General features: G+C 38.0%; 2 protein-coding genes across 2 annotated transcripts in view; both read right to left on the reverse strand.

Annotated features, from left to right (window-relative positions):
* The window catches only part of LOC134657165 (uncharacterized), a 123,893-nt gene that overhangs the window by 50,055 nt on the left and 54,303 nt on the right, over window positions 1–19,535 (reverse strand). The gene's annotated exons all lie outside the window — the stretch shown is intronic.
* On the reverse strand, window positions 2,170–18,439 carry LOC134657328 (SH2B adapter protein 1). The gene is made up of 5 exons (XM_063512904.1): window positions 17,667–18,439; window positions 17,026–17,257; window positions 14,211–14,398; window positions 8,928–9,116; window positions 2,170–2,299 (listed from the first exon to the last, which is right to left on the reverse strand). The coding sequence occupies exons 1-5, from the start codon at window positions 18,357–18,359 to the stop codon at window positions 2,183–2,185; spliced, it is 1,419 nt and encodes a 472-aa protein (XP_063368974.1). The 5' UTR covers window positions 18,360–18,439; the 3' UTR covers window positions 2,170–2,182.

Raw genomic sequence — 19,535 nt, forward strand, 5'->3', positions numbered from 1 at the left:
ATGATGGCGCCGTCTATGCAAACCTTTGACAGTTGCCAACCCCGCGCCGTTCAATTATACAGGGTGCCATTTGAGTCGTGATCACTAATATGTTTTTCTAACTCCATAAACAACGAGCAATTTAATGCCCCTACTCTTACTAAAATCAGACAAGATTATTTTTTATTTTTTGCCATTTATTTTACTTTTATAAGTGGATTTAGGATATTACAACGGCTTATTGAGATATTTAAATTAGTAAATTGAATCGCCTCTTTGAATCGGAACTGTCATTGACATCAAGTTTGTCATTTGTCCCAGTTAGAAATAAAATTTACTTAATTTTTCATTTGAAATATCTTACAAAGCTGTTTAAATACCACATTGTCACTTGTAAAAGTAAAATGACAAAAAATAAACAAAAAAATAAAAAAAATCTTGTCTGATTTTATAGTAAGAGTAGGGGCATTAAATTGCTCGTTGTTTATGGAGTTAGAAAAACATATTACTGATCACGACTCAAATGGCACCCTGTATAGACTGCTGCCCCTAATATCTTCCCGCCGTAGGCCCGGGCCTACTGTGTCTAAAGGGGCCCACTTGATTACCAGTCCGCCGGATGATATCGGCCTGTCAGTTGTTCGGAACTGTCAACTTCTTGTTCTAACTGACAAGCCGATATTTTTTCCCGATCATGAAATTATATTTTTTTATGTATATGAATTATCCTGTAAAACTATTTTAGTATATTTTCATTACAATTATAAATGATGTAAGTACCTACATATCCTGCAAAAACTGTTTTAAAGTACTGTCAGTTCTGGCCATTTTCTAAATCATTTACTTAATACAAAAAACAGAGATAACTATTTCGACACGTCAAAGCATATATTTGTTCTATATTTGTGCACCATATAATTTTATTGACTAACATAACCGCTCGTCATAATTTTTCGCAATTTTTTTCGGTTCTCCGCCTCAGTGGCAAGGCAGCCTTACAACAACTTAGTTGAAATAGGCGAATGTTTATCGGCGACGACAGGCTATAAATACCTGGGGGCCGATTTTTGAATTTCGATCGCTCGATTTCGTTACTCGAAAATCGGTAGAAAACGGCAAAATGCTGATTTTTGAAATACGAGCGATAGAAATTTGGAATCTAGTGGTATTGACCACTCGTTTCCAATTCTATTAGTGGAATTTACATGCCTACTAGTACTAGATACCTATTACTGAACGAAATACACGAAATCGAGCGGTCGAATTTCAAAAATCGGCCCCCTGGGCCATTTTATTTAAAGTTGTCCCCTACAGTTTTTTTTTTAAATTTGTAAATTTCTATGTTATTTCTACTCAGAATCACGAGCTCTTTCTATTCTAATAGGATAAAAAAGTGTCCCAAGGTTTTTTATTTCCATTCCGTTACCATTTTTCATACGTATGGCGGTCACGGAATGGAAAGATCGAAAAATTTATGGAAATTTTGGGACACTTTTTTTCTCCTATTAGGATCAAAAGAGCTCGTGATTCTGAGTAGGAATAACATAAATAGTTACATACAGGTCGACCTAATAAAAGAGTGTTAAAAATCCCAAAATTTAAAAAAATGTTTGGGGGACAACTTTAAATAAAATGGCCCACCTACACGTATCGGGACAGATACTAGCAACCCCGGAGCGTATACATTGAGTGTAATATAGCTGGTCAAGCAAATCTTGTCAGCAAAAAAGGCGCAAAATTCTATTTTCTATGGACGATATCCCTTCGCGCCTACATTTTTCAAATTTGCCGTCTTTTTCTACTGACAAGATCTGCTTGACCAAGTATATATTATAGTTTGTAGCTTTCTAGTAGACCCCGAAGGCTTATCCTATTGTCTATTGTTCAGTAAAACCGCACGTGCTACTTACCTGCAAAAAAGGGTCCTAATTATTCTATTTGGCACCTGAGCGCGGGCTAGTCCAACGCTCAAAAAACCAGTGTAGGTGCGCTCTCCGATAACGCGCCTTTGTTACGCATCTCGATGACACATTTTAGACTGGTTCTGTAGCGTTCGACTCGCCGGCACTCAGTAACCGAAGTTCCGATTTTTTATGCAGGTGGTTGTGGCACGTGGCACGAGCGGTTTTTCTTAACAATAGACAATAGGATTAGCCTTCGGGGTCTATTAGAAAGCTACAAACTATACTTCTCTGTCCGTATTTTACACGAAGCTGTACTGGTTGTCTACGGCGCGGTCGTGGGGTGCTCCGCTGGCGACCAGCAGGGCTTCAAGCTCCGCCCGGCGCATCCTTACGTCGCTCCCGTGCGTTACGCCCAGCTGAAAACAGATTGGCTGATAAGTTCTTTGTTTCTATGGTTTTAAATAATTATAGGTAGCAATTGGCCCTAATCACTTATATCGACTTTATAGATGGCCCAATAAAAGGTTGTCAATTTTATTTACAGCGGCATATTGTTGAAAATTTTGCATTTTTTGTATCAAAATCAAAGTTCCCTTAATTTCTACATTAAGACGTACAGTCTGGCAAAAAATAGTAGAAATTAAAAAGTGGCAATGCTGTAGTGTCGTCCCTTTCAAATCAATCTAAAGCTTTGGTTTCCTCCGAAAGCGGTGCCGTCATATAGCGGCCGTCTCCATAGAAATACTACGACATCCATATTTAGCCGTATTATTTAGTATGGAGACGGCAGCTATATGACGGCACCGCTATCCTAGGAAAACCGATCTTAAGAAAAACGGGACGTTACTACAGTGTTGCCACTTTTTAATTTCTACTCTTTTGCCAAGCTATAAAAATATTATATTTCTAAACTTTCAATAAAAATGTAATCGGCTGAAGACCGCGTGAAACCAAAAGTCATGTCAAGTCACGTTTGCTCAACTACAACGCTTCCAACAAGTCGGCTGAGATCCGTTGTCTCATTCTAACTATCGCTCCATCTCCCTCTGTTGGGCCGATATATCATAAACGTTTGTAGAGGCCTTTACACGATCAAAACAAGTGACGGACTATGCTTCAAATTAGTAATTAATTATTATTTACGTATGAGCACAATGCACGAGCAATAAATACAGTCAACTGCAAAAATTATAACTTTTATTAAATTTTTGGTCGTCAATATTAAAATAATATAACATAAGCACTAAAATAATACAACAACAATATACGTAAAGAATATGAAATCAGTTTAGGGAGGTTTTTCCAAAAAACATATTTCCTTCAAACTCAACGGACTGATTATTTTTATAAAAAAATGTTAGTAGTGTGTGTATTTTTGCAGCTAACTGTTCAAACTAAACAATAAAGAATCAATAATGCAAACACACAAACATATTTTGTTGTCAGCACGCTTCACACACTTTACTTACTTAATTCAGTAATCTTTAGGCATCCTAACTAAGATCTTAAAAATAACTCAGTCAGACTCTTACTAAACGCTGTTACACTTCGATTCGAATAAAGTAAGGCGTGTGAAGCGCTTTAGCAGAACTATAATCACTAAAAAGCAAATATAAAAATTAAAAACACTTACCAAAAACAAAGTACGTTCAAAACGTCACCAAACACATACACATAACATAAAAAAACTGCAAATAAAAAAAAAGCCATTCCACATAAAAAGTTTAATAATAAAATTTACAACCAAGAGAATTACGATTAAAGCTTGGAAGAACATGAGTTCAATTTGTACACCTTTAAAAGATAAACAATACAGTTAGTCTAAAATAATTAGTAATCTACATGTAAGACAAATCCATTCTGTGATTATACATGTGAAATGAAAAAGCTATATTCTTTTAAAGAATGATTTGAGCTTCGTTACTTAGGTAAATACAACCATAGAGAAAAATACATAGATTGCTCACTCCATACATCAGTTTTAGTACCAAAAAGACTATTAGCATCTAGCATCGAGTAGCGGAACTATCAGTACTGCTACTTGACAATAGATGTAGCACCGACCGGAAAGTCTTATGCTGTTGAGATAAGACTTTCCGGTCGGTGCTACATCTATTGTCAAGTAGCAGTACCGTTCCGCTCCGAGTAGTTCCGCTACTCGATGCTAGATGTAGACACTGAAATTAATAGTCTAACTGATGTATGGAGTGAGCACTCTTGTCTTACTATATTTCTCTATGATACAACGAAAACATCTGGCAAGACAACAATACATAGTCGACAACATAAAATGCAATAAAAACAACAAATACACAAAGCATTGCACTAATTCGACATTTACCTTCCTTCTATCTTTACTTATAATATAACTAAAATGCGCGTATACTGAAAATCGTAGATTCCAAAAAAAGTAAGACAATGTTGCCACTGCAATAATTTGTTTGTAAAATAGTAAATTCTTTTTTATAAATAAACACGCCAAGATAATTTATTTATTGGTAATTTTACTCCTACGATTTAAAAAAGTAGTTTTATATACTTATTTTTACATAAATACAAGACGCGCTAGTAAAAAGTGGCAACATTGTCTTACTTTTTTTGGAATCTAAAGCTTTGGATTCCTCCGAAAACGGTGCCGTCATATAGCGGCCGCAAAAGACGGCCGTCTTTACGGTGACGACATGTGGAAAGTACCACGGCGTCATAACACACCGTCATCCACCAAGGATTTTGAAAAACGTAGGCGCGATGGGATAACGTCCCATAGAAAATTTGAATTTCGCGCCTTTTCCTACTGACAAGATTTGCTTGAACATCTATAATTTACTTGGAGGATGAAATATCATCAGAAGAGGAAAATAATCGTAGTACGGAATCATTTATTCAAATCTCGTGTCATTTATTCAAAATGGCGTCACCGCTATCTAATAAAACGTTCACGAAACTATCGACACCGTCATGACGGCCGTCATCTTACGTTACGTTGACAGTCAACGTAACGTAACGCTGTCTAGGAAACCGCGCCATCTTGTTTACATAGACAACGTTCTAGTGACGTCATTCAACGCTATATAGCGGCCGTCATATTACGGCACCGTTTTCGGAGGAATCCAAAGCTTAATTACGATTTTCTGTTTATGTGACGTCATTGAAATATGACTACATCAGTATTTACTCAATGTTATATCATTTACGTAATAATTATAGTCATCAATGACATTCTATAAGGCTATGTTTCCAATGAGGCGGAGATGAGAGGAAATGTGCGGGAATCAACCAATAGCACTGGTTCTCTTCTCCGCTGGAAGGCAGTGGACAGGCAGCTTAAATATAGAGCTTGAATTGGCCTATTGCCATTTTATTATTCTGTCAATTGATGTCATTCGATTTGACTACGGACAAAATAAATGATATGTGTTGTTCTTAGTTGGAGACCTTAGAGCACTTTTTGATTAACTATTCTACGTTTTTGTGAGTTTAAAGCTGCCTTTCCACAGACGCGGAGATGAGAGGAGACGTGAAAGAATTAACCAATAGCACTTCTCCGCTGGATTACAGCTAATGGTTGGTTCCCGCACTCCTAGTCTCCTCTTATCTCCGCCTCATTGGAAAGGCAGCCTTACTACACAAGCGTAACTGAAAACTCACTGGGTTAAAAATATTAAAACATTCAAAACTGTTACTATCTACATATTAATTGTAGTACATATTTTGTGATTTCAACTTATTTATATTGTAATTATTTCCTAAATGTACTGATTACGTCTTATACACGAAGTATAAATACGAATTTACAAACGTCTCAATAAATAAAATGCATAAACGACGTCTACTTTAAACTTAAAGAATAATTAATTATCTATTGAATGTTTGATGGTACTTTCCTATAGATTCTTTTATTATAATTTATCTAGAATCTTCATACTTAAATAATATGTTTTTTAACATAAAAAGTTACAGTCTCAGATCTTAATTGAAAGATTTTTCATATGATTTACGAGTACGATTTGTACAACATATGAATTCAACGGGACTTTATCGCGTATCTAAGTTTTAAGATTTACCTAGTGTGCAAAACGTTCAAGCTGATAAACAAGACCAAGTGCGGGTAGTTCGAAAAACTCGCGCGGTTAGAAGATGCTGATGTCAACTTAAGCCAGTCTTCTCCGAGACCACGGGGACAACGCCGTCCTCGAAACGTCGGAGGTAAATCTTAAAACTTAGATACGCGATTAAGTCCCGTTGTACAATTTAATAATGTGTAAAAATCGTGAAAGTTTAAATCAGTGATATAAATTCAAGTTACATCAAAATTGAACAATAGTTACCTACATAAGTACATTGTACAATTTCGCCTTTAGGCGTACAGTAGCTATCAGATATATCGGAGCGGCCAAGGCTCACAAATCGGAAAAACCTCGCGCATCGCCTAAAGTGTCATTCTATAGACCTTGCTAACTATGTAAACAAAAACCGGCCAAGTGCGAGTCGGACTCGCGCACGGAGGGTTCCGCACCATCAACAAAAAATAGAGCAACAAAATCGTGTTTGTTGTATGGGAGCCCCCCCTTAAATATTTATTTTATTTTTAGTATTTGTTGTTATAGCGGCAACAGAGATACATCATTTGTGAAAATTTCAACTGTCTAGCTATCGCGGTTCATGAGATAGAGCCTGGTGACAGACGGACGGACGGACGGACAGCGAAGTCTTAGTAATAGGGTCCCGTTTTTTACCCTTTGGGTACGGAACCCTAAAAATCACTAGTAAAATGACATTTAGAGAAAATTTCAATATGGCGGTTTGTTTACGTAGTTAGCAAGTTCTATAGAATGACACTTTAACCAAAAGAAACTTGAAGGTACTGTCAGAGGGACCATCATTCGATGTGACAGATATATATGTAGGTACCGTCAACCGGGGGGTGAATAGGGATGGCTGGGGTGAATAGGGACAACACTTAAAAGATCACCTTTTAAGTCGGGACATGACTTACCTGACAATTTCTTAATAAATTCCCACACAAATTGTATCATACAAAACCTACGATTACTTTCAATCGAATAATGCAATTTTCGTAAGTATTTGTTAAGAAATTGTCAGGTAAATCACATTTTAAGTTTTGTCCCTATTCACCCCAGCCATCTCTATTCACCCCGGTTGACGGTACCTACGTATGTCTTTAAGACGGTTATCACACCGGTGCGTGTGTTACAGATTGATTCATTTTATAGGTAATTAAAATTGTGAATTAGGACCTATTCAAATTAGTTATTCAGTCTGTAATAGCTAATAGCTTCTTGAAGAGTAAAACCCTTTTGACTATGACATACCTATGCCACAGTATAATAAAGAGTACTAGAGTACAGTATGGACACTCCCTGTCTCCCGTTGAAAGTGCCGCCCACCCGCTTTCGGTTACCTCACAGTTACCCTACAATGTCTTATCTCACTCACACAAGCATGGTACGCGTTCACCTACACGAGCTTAGGTTGTGTGCGTAGGAACGCGTTTGTTTCATACATTTGATCGCCAGTGTCCGAGGTGTGCCTATGCTATTATTTAAACACTTAAAACACACATTATTTTATTTGTGTTTTTTTTTATTTGAGCAAGGTTTGGTTACCCTTATGCTTAAACATAAAATGCCTTTGTTTAATTTTATGTTGCTAAAAACCGCAAAGTTAATTTAATTGACGGATAAAGCCACATCATTTTTCACCACACCAGCTCGTAAAGACGATATGACTATAAGTATGTATGTACTAATAATGATGTTATTTTTACTTAGAATCACGAGCTCTTTCGGTCCTAAAATAATGTACGCAATTTTTTCCTATTGTGCTATATTACTATAATACCATATACTTTGTAAGGCGGTAACACAAAAGAAAGTTACAAAAATGTATGGTTATACAGGTTGGTTTTTTATGGGGCACTAACTGCTACGCTAATTGTCTTAAAAGACTTTCCCTAACTTAAAATAATCCTTTGTAGATTGTCCTTTATAGATTTTGGAAAAAACGTACAATCAGCGACAATATCGTCAACAACTGAATTTGTACTCAAATAAAAGACACAAGAGTAGTCCTACTCCTAACAACAGAACATGCTATGACTTTTACCCTCACATGGCGACCGCGCCAACGTCGCGGTTCGTCTAGTTATAGTTTGTAGCTTTCTAATAGACCCCGAAGGCTAATCCTATTGTCTATTGTTCAGTAAAACCGCACGTGCTACTTACCTGCAAAAAAGGGTCCTAATTATTCTATTTGGCACCTGAGCGCGGGCTAGTCCAACGCTCAAAAAACCAGTGTAGGTGCGCTCTCCGATAACGCGCCTTTGTTACGCATCTCGATGACACATTTTAGACTGGTTCTGTAGCGTTCGACTCGCCGGCACTCAGTAACCGAAGTACCGATTTTTTATGCAGGTGGTTGTGGCACGTGGCACGAGCGGTTTTACTGAACAATAGACAATAGGATTAGCCTTCGGGGTCTATTAGAAAGCTACAAACTATACCGGCGGCTATATGCTAGTAATGCTCACTTGTCGGTTGTCGCCGACGGCGCTGACCACGTACTCGGTGAGCGTGACGTCGGCCGCGCCGCCCGACTCGAGCGGGATGGGGTGCGCCCTGAAGTGCTCGAGCATATCGTGCACGTTAGGGAACCAGAGGTGCTACTGAATAATTGTACTCAAATAAAAGAGACAATACTATTCCTAGTTATATCCTAACAACAGAACATGCTGACTTTTACCCTCACATGGCGACCGCGCCAATGTCGCGGTTCGTCTAGTTACCGGCGGCTATATGCTAGTAGGGTTTGCACGACGGATCCGAAATGTATGGGAAGATCCGCGGATCCGGATCCAGATCCGGATAATTTCATACATTTCGGATCCGGATTGCTCAAATAAAAGACACAAGAGTAGTCCTAGTCCTAACAACAGAACATGCTATGACTTTTACCCTCACATGGCGACCGCGCCAACGTCGCGGTTCGTCTAGTTACCGGCGGCTATATGCTAGTAATGCTCACTTGTCGGTTGTCCCCGACGGCGCTGACCACGTACTCGGTGAGCGTGACGTCGGCCGCGCCGCCCGACTCGAGCGGGATGGGGTGAGCCCTGAAGTGCTCGAGCATATCGTGCACGTTAGGGAACCAGAGGTGCTGGACCCGGCACTGCCCGGTCTCGCTGAGCGTCATGCGGAGGTGTTTGGCGCGGCCCTGGAAGGTTATTTAAACTTTATTTCACAAAATATACAGAATCATGTCCAAAATTGCCAAAAGACATTGTCTATCAGTCGACCACAGAGAAACATAGGGGTGATTGAATGAATAGATAAAAGGCGTTTTAAAGTAAATGGACGCCCAATGCCAAAGAAATAAGTGCGGGCGCAGCTTTTGTGAGGCCATTTTTTTTGGTTGATTGTGTTGTGAACCCAGTTAATTATACTACATCAATGCTTATAGACTATCTGTTACATAAATAAACTAGTGGCTCTGTGAGCTGTAGACCTCGCAAAGCTTAGGAAATGTGAAAGCGAAAAATACTTAGTTTGTTGAGTCGTTATCAAAGTGAACTCACAATGGTCTTAATAAGCGCCATAGACGCTATTGGCGCTTAAATCCTTTATGCCAATTTCCGCATTAAAAAAAAAATCTTAAAACTGGATTGACAAAAAAAACTATTTAATCGTGAGAGTCAGAATGGCGGGTGTATGTAAATAAAATTAAACAAAAAGCATACCATATTTTAGTACCTAATTTGTACTATTTGGTACCTCATATAAAAAAATTAGTACCTCACGGTATTTAAAGTTATCAGCAAAAAACGTTACACCCGCCAACCTGACAGTCAGAATGGCGGGTGTATTTTATTATGCTATGATCCCGCGATTATTGATAAATTCTATAAAAGCCAAATTTTAGTACCTTTTTAGTACTTTCATATTCAATTATAAATTGAGCCATTTTATTTGTGGTTTCCGAGTTATACTCATTTTACACTTTGCATTGCTATTAAAAAAATTCAGGCGCTTTAATTTTTCACCGTATCGATATCGTTTTTAAGAAAAAACGCTACGCTACAACTATTTTTATTACGCCAGGATTTAGTACCTTTCATGATTAATCTGTTACCCTTTCACGGTTAATCTGTTAGGTTCAATTAACTATGAAAATTACGTCTTACAAATGGCCAGGCGCCATGTCAAAGGATTCTTCCTAAGAAATTCCGCTCTTCATTGTGGCCTCATCTGTAGTGCGAACGATTTTAGTTTAGCTGACCGATTTTAGTTAACTAAAATACTCGCCACTCGACTAATATAGTCCGAACTAGGCTATAGTGATTTTTTTTTTCAAAAAACTGTTTATGGCATAGTATGTAGGTACATGTACAGGCATAGGCTATCAGACTTTGGAACGTTCTCCCACTCTCTATCAGGTAAGCGCAGACCAAATTCACATTCAAGCGTACCTATGCTGCGCAAGCATTTCCTTGACAAACTTTCTTCTTCGTCAACTTAATGATTCACACTAGCTAGGTATACAGGTTGGCCAAAAAATAAGTGCATTTCCGTTGCCAGGGAGGTATATTAAGTATAGATATTAGATTAATAACCTATCGGTGATTGACTGTTTTATATCGACTACTTTTTCAAATGTCGTTATTTTATCTAAATAAAAACGTGCAAGCCGTGTTTGTGCAAGATTTTCGTAATGTACCATTATAAATTTCATTACTGAACCCTATTAGCGCCTTTTGTGTCTTTAATTTTCCTTTAGAGCGGATGGAAATAAGTAAATCTAAATAACGAAACTTAAAACCGAAATCAGGATCAAAATGGATGGAAATATATTTCTTATGCTCTGATAGAATGTTGTTCTAAAAGGTGTTGATGATACGTTTCTGCACTACGTACTACGTAGAGCATGTTACGTTAAGTTGCAAATAAGACTATGTTAAAATTTTAACGATAAGCAATTGAAATTTGAGTTTAAATGGATTTGTTATACAATTTTCATTCTGATATTTAACTCCCCATTCCATAAATAACGATACTTTTGCCTAAATTGTGAGGTAATTGTAATAAGTACCCTCAAGATTTAATATATAATTTTATACTTAGTCATGTTTTAATAAAACACGTATTTTACTTTCCTCGTATTCGAAATGAAAAGTAGAGTGTTTAACTCGAGTGAAAGGCATCATATCAGCACTCACTGCGTTCGAGCACCAAACTACCTCGGCAGAAATGAGTGCCTTTCATCCCTTGGTTAACAATCTACTAGTAACACACCTTTGTTTTTATCATGAAATGGTGTTAAAAAAATACCGCTAAACATGTGCATCCTTAAAAAAGTTCAACAATAATTATTATTTTAAGTCGAGTGTGAAAATTATAATTTCTTGTAAAGATTAATAGAGTCTGTGCGGAAAGAGAAGAGTCGTGAAATGTATGGGCTGCCTTGAAAATAAAAATGAAAAAAATATTTATACTCGTATAAATATGCCTTACATTCCACGACTCTTCTGCACACACTCTATCGACTGGTCATATGATCAATATGATTATCATAATCCTGACTTACCATAATCATAATTGCATATAAAAGTGCCAAAACGCCGAGCATGACGTGCATGCCTATTTCTGTAAATTTAATTAATGTATAATACTTAGTGAACAAAAGCCACTAATAATTACAGCATTCGTTTATTTAATTTGATTTCAAATTGTTTAAGTATTTTCCTCGCGTTGGTGTGGAAAGAAATTGTGTTTCATTTGGTAGCAAAGTTTTTTTAAGCCTCATGCGTTGTAGTTGAAACCCTCGCTACTTTCAAGATTCCTGTACTTTAGAACCACGCGCTACGCTCATGGTTCTATTTTTGAAACTTTCACTTACTCGTGTATCAATATTAGCACGAGGATATTAAACAACAACTTTGCCCCTTGTAAAACAATTGCACATTAATGTGCCCAATAATAGGGCAGACATTAACGAAATAGAAATTGCTCAGGACGGATAGTTAGTGTATTATTATAAATATTATTATTTTTGTATCTCCTTGGATATCACGGGCCTATAATCCCGGTTTATTGATAGGCTTGCGTGGGGACACAGATCCAACACGTAGAGGCCCCTTGGAGAGCTTTTATGTCATGTAGAACGCCTGCTGGAACCCGTTCACAGGTGCAACAATAGACAGAGGCATTGGGACTATTGTAGAAAAAGAGAACAGTATACCGATCTATGGATTGAAGTTTGGGTGGACTATGAGACTGGGTTATTACAAAGACGTACGGACACCTGCCATAACAATGTGTTCACAAGTTATCGAGGCAGGTGGGGACTTGCCGCGCACTAGATGGGCCTATTATTTTTATTATTATAAGCCTATACAATTACAGTGTCCCACTGCTGGGCAAAGGCCTCCCCCCCTCGATCTCCACTCTTCTTATTTGATTAATCACCATGTACCTACTTAAGAGTAGGTATTATGTACACAATTACATGCACAACGAAGAGCGGAATTTCTTCTTAGGAAGAATCCTTTGACATGGCGCCTGGCCATTTGTAAGACGTAATTTTCATAGTTAATTGAACCTAACAGATTACCCGTGAAAGGGTAACAGATTAATCATGAAAGGTACTAAATCCTGGCGTAATAAAAATAGTTGTAGCGTAGCGTTTTTTCTTAAAAACGATATCAATACGGTGAAAAATTAAAGCGCCTGAATTTTTTTAATAGCAATGCAAAATGTAAAATGAGTATAACTCGGAAACCACAAATAAAATGGCTCAATTTATAATTGAATATGAAAGTACTAAAAAGGTACTAAAATTTGGCTTTTATAGAATTTATCAATAATCGCGGGATCATAGCGTAATAAAATACACCCGCCATTCTGACTGTCAGGTTGGCGGGTGTAACGTTTTTTGCTGATAACTTTAAATACCGTGAGGTACTAATTTTTGTATATGAGGTACCAAATAGTACAAATTCGGTACTAAAATATGGTATGCTTTTTGTTTATTTTTGTTTACATACACCCGCCATCCTGACTCTCACATTTAATCATAGAATCTGGTCACAAAATTTCACGAGAATCGGTTAACAATCGCGACCTGTAGAGGAGAAATACTGGGCATACGACCGAAAGCAAAATGTCCGAGTTAAAAAGTAGGCCTTCGCTAACGCTACGGTCAATTACGGCCAACTAGAAGTGATATTGGGGTTATTTCAAAGTGATAGGGTTCAATTGTGCATAATTTCTGACACCCTATAAAGGGTAAATAGGCTACATTCCTATTAGTCAAATCAGCTTCTTTTTAGAACTGTCAAAACGATTTTTTAGTATGGAATTTATATGAAAACAAATATAGTGACGTCACGGTAAACTCGCCTACTTTTTTCATTTCAATCCGTTAAATACAAATTGTGTTTAAAAATAGCTGCTGTCTATGTTTTTCTAATAATTATCTGGTGCTTTATTTCGTGCACGGTTCGAAATAATTTATTTTTCTCAAACATGCACTGAAATGTCGTCGCTCCGGGCGTTATATCAGGCTTCGAAGTATCACGTTTAGGGCGGAGCAACTCCAGAGAACTGTAAAGGAATTTCATACGAAATTGAAGGCCTAGGCCGGGAAGTAATTTTTTTTTTAATTCTAATGTAAACATGGAGTCTGTGTCCATAAACAGGCTAAACAGCCGAATTATATTTATTTTTTAATATTTTTAGTGAATGAATGGTTATCGGACCAAAATATCCGTGTTAACGCCTGTTATACACGAACGTACTGATATTAAGAATACGAATCTGTATGATTCAATGTGTTGATGAATAAATTTAAAATTTTGTCTATACGTAAGTCATCAGAGACCATAGACAATATTTAAAATCCTCTGCATTTATTTTATTTATAGAACTTGAGATTCTTATTATCAGATTGTGTATAATGGCCCTAATAAGGTCTATTCGAACACACGCAAAATACGGACGACTTCCGTAAAAAAAAAAACAATTATGGCGGGATTGGAAGGAAAATTAAAAAACTTTTGTTGTGAAGTTAGATTTTTATTATAAAGATTATAAATTTGTTTTTTTTTTGAGTGGTGTATTTTTTTATTTCATTGCATGTTTGAGAAAAGCACTATACATGCCTAGCCGTGAAAAGGTCTTGCCGGCTTCGTATCACTATCCGGCCTCCCTACGGTCGGCCGGCTATACCTACTCACCCGGCAAGCCCTTCTTTCCCGGCGTCTGCAGTAATGTACTATTAAGTACAGGAAACATCCCTATTATCATAACGTACCTGGAAATTAAACGTAAGCACATATTCCCCCTGCCTGGTCTCGGACTGGCGCACCAAGTAGCAGCCGTGCGCGTTGGAGCCCCCGGCCAACACGCAGGCCGCGGCCGCCGCGCGCGCCAGCGTGCCGTGGAACCACGGCCATTCCGCTAGCGACACGCGCGCTGTACACGCCTCTTCTGCTATTGAACCTGACAAACAACATATTAAGATAGGGTCTCCCCAAACTTATCGACGCGGAATCGGCAATGCCAATAGAAATGAAACTTTATGTCCACGCAATAAGAGCGAAAAAGACGCCGACGCGTCGGCCGTCGACGGCCGAACGGAGCCGAACCGAACCTTACCTGTTTATGCTGTTTACTATCGGCTTTCGCCGAATCCGCGTCGATAAGTATGGGGAGACCCTTAAGCGTTAACTATTAGTAGATTTACAAGACATTTACCAATAGGGATGATGACACATGTTGAATTTTATAACAAAATCTAGTAAAATAGATAGCAAACGAGCAATTTATCACAATAATGTGGATATTAAAATAAAATATTGAAAAATTACAAAATTACAGGACCTGAAAGTTTCAAAATGTAAGTTTTTTTTAACTTCCAAAAACGATAAAAGTAAGGGTACCATTCGATTCCTTACATTTCATCCAAAAAAATATTGTATAGCAACTATATACATAAACGCAATATTTCACCGACAAAAACGCAATTTTCTTGTTTTGTCCATACTACAAGATGGGCGATGACGTCACGGCCTCTGGCCGTTTTGTATAGGGCGTTTCGCGAGTGAAGTGCGACTGTCGGACTTTGACTACAATTTTTGACTTTTGTGTTACTTTAATGCAATGGGTCCTATATAGACATTTGATCCTAAAAACAAACCCGATCGATTGATACCTTAAAAAAACCCGGCCAAGTGCGAGTCGGACTCGCGCACGGAGGGTTCCGCACCATCAACAAAAAATAGAGCAAAACAAGCAAAAAAACGGTCACCCATCCAAGTACTGACCCCGCCCGACGTTGCTTAACTTCGGTCAAAAATCACGTTTGTTGTATGGGAGCCCCACTTAAATCTTTATTTTATTCTGTTTTTAGTATTTGTTGTTATAGCGGCAACAGAAATACATCATCTGTGAAAATTTCAACTGTCTAGCTATCACGGTTCGTGAGATACAGCCTGGTGACAGACGGACGGACGGACGGACGGACGGACAGTCGGACGGACAGCGGAGTCTTAGTAATAGGGTCCCGTTTTTACCCTTTGGGTACGGAACCCTAAAAATTAGTCATGTAGCCTATTACAAGAAGTCATGGACAATTGTACAAGTAGAAAACAAAAACATCCGAAAACAAGATGGGTAGATGAAATCCGCTCAGCCTTACTGGTCCAGAGTTGCAGAGGACAGAGTACAGTGGAGAAGGTTGGAGGAGGCCTATGCCAAGAGGCACACCCAACTTCGGGACATATTTGTACCCAAGGATCGGAAATAAATGGCTATATATACGTAAATAGATAGATAGATTAGTATTACTATATTTAGTAAAAACAAAATTACTAAACAATTTAAAATTTATTTTTAGAATCAAATTTCAGTAGCATATGATTTTATTTATTTTTTCTACTCCAGCACTTAAATGTGTCAATTAAATGACTGACAGTGATATCTAAAGCAATGTCATTTGAATGCTTTGTCTATAGGCTCATAAGATGACTGCTAGCAGTCATCTTATGAGTATAATACAACTGCTTTATTTTTTTAAAGATACAAGTTCCGATCATCTTGATTGAAAGAGGTATGTTTTCATTTACAATAATAACTCTTTTTTTTTTTTAAATAATAACTCAATTTTTTTTAAATAATAACTCTTTTTTTTTAATCTCTTTTTTTTTAATAATTTTTTTTTTTTTTTTGCTGCAGCTGTCATAGAAAAAGTAATGTATGCAACAGCTCATAATTGGTTCTTAAAATTCTCGGGTCTTTTTTTACAAAACTCGACTACGTCTCGTTTTGTAACTTCGACCCTTGAATTTTAAGAACCCTTATTATATCACTGTTGCATAAACTACTATAATCGTATTGCATTTACAGTAGCATATGATGTAATTAGTTATCTATAGGTATCTAACTTGATTAATTTTCCTCTTTAGCTATTTAATCATGTTTCCTGAACCGAAATATTTCTACAGTGACATAACTAGGCTTAAATTAGTTTAGGTATGTAGATAAAGAATGCCATATGATTGTCGGTTTATATTTTTGAAACATGATTCATGAGATGATTAATATTGTATTTCATAAATACTGTTTGCAAATCGGCAGCATCTTTAGATTCAAATAAAACATGGAATAGCATTCAAAGCAAACATTGTATATGAAAAGGTGTTCATAAATTACCTAATTCAGCCTCTTCAGGAGTATAGTTAATTCAGCAAGCAGGTAGATCTCTTCTCGGCGGCAGATCGTGCGAAGCCGGGTCAAGTTAGTTAATGAAATATTTGATAGTTTTACCTAATTCAGCTTCTTGAGGAGTATCAGTAGCTAAGTCAGCATTACTAGTGCTGGCAGGTAGATCTCTCCTCGGCAGCAGATCAGGAGGTGCCGGCTCAGGTAGGCCGGGTAGTGTCAGGTAGTTAGTTAATGAAATATTTGATAGTTTTACCTAATTCAGCCTCTTCAGGAGTATCAGTAGCTAAGTCAGCATTACTAGTGCTGGCAGGTAGATCTCTCCTCGGCGGCAGATCAGGTGGCGCCGGCTCAGGTAGGCCGGGTAGTGTCAGGTAGATAGTTAATGAAATATTTGATAGTTTTACCTAATTCAGCCTCTTCAGGAGTATCAGTAGCTAAGTCAGCATTGCTAGTGCTGGCAGGTAGATCTCTCCTCGGGGGCAGGTCAGGCGGCGCCGGCTCAGGTAGGCCGGGTAGCGCATCAGGTGGGGGTTGTGTTGTCGGTGCTGATCGCATGCAGTACTTGATTGTGGCTAGCCAGGACTTCATGTCATCTACGTCTGCAGCTTCTATTACATACTCCATGTTGTTGTCGGCCTGTGAAGAAATTATTTTTATGTTATTATGGCTGAGTGTTTAACACATTCATTGCCACCCAGCCAACTAAGACATCCACGCCAGGCCACAAAAATTTCGTCATATAAAGCTCTAGTACCACAATCCCGACTATCGGTTGTCCAGCCTGGGAACGAAATCATAAAATACCCAATAGTCGGGTTTCAGGGAGAGGGGAGAATTATCAGAATGGTGGAAAGACTTTGATGTATTCTGTAAAGATGCTTCCAGACCTGGTGAATATCCCACTATGTAATGCGCTTGGGCAATCTGGATCTGCCCAAAAGAGCAGTTGAAAATTGCAACCAGATTGAGTCAAGAAAGACATGCCTTTATTGCCCAGTATTGGAACATTGTAGAATAAAATGAAATAAACAGGCATGTCATATACCTTCAATACAAAAGTATTTTCATGGTCCGGCATTTCTAAAGCTGTAGTTTCTCTCGCCTCTGATATGAGAAAACAGAACACCCCGCTCCTGGGCTTCTGAGCTTTCGGCGGGGAGTAGAATTCCAACATATAACCTCCTACAGTTTTCACTAGAGCCAGTCTACACTTCTCCCATTTTTGCGGGCCGGAGGGCTGCTCCAAGCTTTCAGGAGTTAAATAATTAACCAAACCTTCTTTCCTACATTCTACAACTATTTTGGCTAACTTAGTCTTACTCTGTTTGTTCAAATTAGACGATAATTCAACCTCGTCCGAATGCTGTTTGTGGAACAGACCCTTCCCTCTTCTCAGTCCTTTAAATGATAATCTTCTGAAGAATGGCTTGTGCTGTGTTTTAGGCGAGTCGGTGTCCTCCGAATAATCGCTTTCGTCGTGACCTGTGTGCGTCCCGTTCGGCACCTTGTGTTGCGCTTTTAGTCTACCAATTTCTATCTCAAACTGGTCGGAAAAACTGTCAACAAATTTCTTTAGCAGGTCTTTGTGGGATACGCTGGGTCGGGAGGTGGGGTCTGTGGCACTACTCTGGACGTATTTCCAATACGCTGCCTTGGCGAATTCCGGAGCGGCAGCTTTGGCCTGACGCTCACAGAACTCGACCCATCCGTCGGGATCCCCGTCGGACGGGCCCGCCATGGCTAGCAATCTCTTTAACAGCTCCACTTGGATTTTGTTTTCCCTTTTATTAATCTGTATACAATAACACCACTTAAACAATTCACTGAATCACGGTTTCTTATCTATTTAAATGACAATTTCGCAATCAAAATACTCATTCCGAATGCTTCCTCACAAGTTTTCTCGCGAAAACAAGTTTTGTTGCCAGACGAAAATTTAAATAAATAACGGATGAAAGACAAACTAAAATATAAATAAATAGATTTTGTTGCTAATGAAATTTGTACTTACTGTTTTTTATGAAATATTTTACAATTATATTTTATTTAAACAAAATTGAAAAGAGTGTTACCGAGTAACCATTAAAATTAACGCATGTTAAAATTTAATGCCATCTAGTGACAACGCCCGAGTAACGTGTGTTGTCATGAAACACCCATAGGTGGCCACTGAAAGCCTAGTGAAAAAGTGGACCAGCCACGAACCAACAGATGTCGCGACTCCCGACTAAATAATAAAGCGGCCGGTTTAAACGGTTTAAAATAATGTTATGTATACATATATATATATATATATATATATATATATATATATATATATAATGGGTTGTTCAAAATAATCTTGACGCGACTTTATTGTTAAGAGAATAAGAGCGTGTCAAGGAAATTTTGAACACCTCACTCACCCGCTTAACAACTTTTGTTGCTGACTGTACCTACTATGACATTGCTCGTCAGAACGATACCCTAGTCTCAGAGTCTCAGCAAATGCATTGAACTTGTTATTTCTGTGCAATATGATCGCCTTCGCCGACGGATATATGCGACGACCACGTAAAACCACTTTTCAACACTACCCCTGTCTTGGAAAAATTGTGTATTCTATTTGTACCGTACGCAAATAGGCACAAGGCCCACTTATATGCGTCATCGGTTGATCTTTTCACATAAAACCCGTCTAGCTGCGTCGATCATAAAGCGCCAGGTTGGATTCGAGTTGTTTTAACGTTAGTTCGTGACATAGCCTTTCTTTGTGAAAATTTGCTACTTATTTGTCTTGTCTATCGAGAAAATGGAGATGATATAACTATCTACATACTTATATTATAATTATATTATGTTTAGTGGAAATGTGTTGGGGGTTTTAGCTTTTTAATTTATTACCAGGCAGTCGCGTGGTGGTGCGTTAGAACTA

This window comes from Cydia amplana, chromosome 19 (genome assembly GCF_948474715.1).
Source record: "Cydia amplana chromosome 19, ilCydAmpl1.1, whole genome shotgun sequence".
Taxonomy (NCBI): Eukaryota; Metazoa; Arthropoda; class Insecta; order Lepidoptera; family Tortricidae; genus Cydia; species Cydia amplana.

Coding starts and splice junctions, on each gene's coding strand:
- LOC134657328 (XM_063512904.1), bottom strand. CDS start 18,359: ATGGCGGGCCCGTCCGACGGGGATCCCGACGGATGGGTCGAGTTCTGT. Junction 14,399..17,025: donor TCCTGAAGAGGCTGAATTAG/GTAAAACTATCA, acceptor GTTGTTTGTCAG/GTTCAATAGCAGAAGAGGCG. Junction 9,117..14,210: donor TGCTTACGTTTAATTTCCAG/GTACGTTATGAT, acceptor ATAACCTTCCAG/GGCCGCGCCAAACACCTCCG.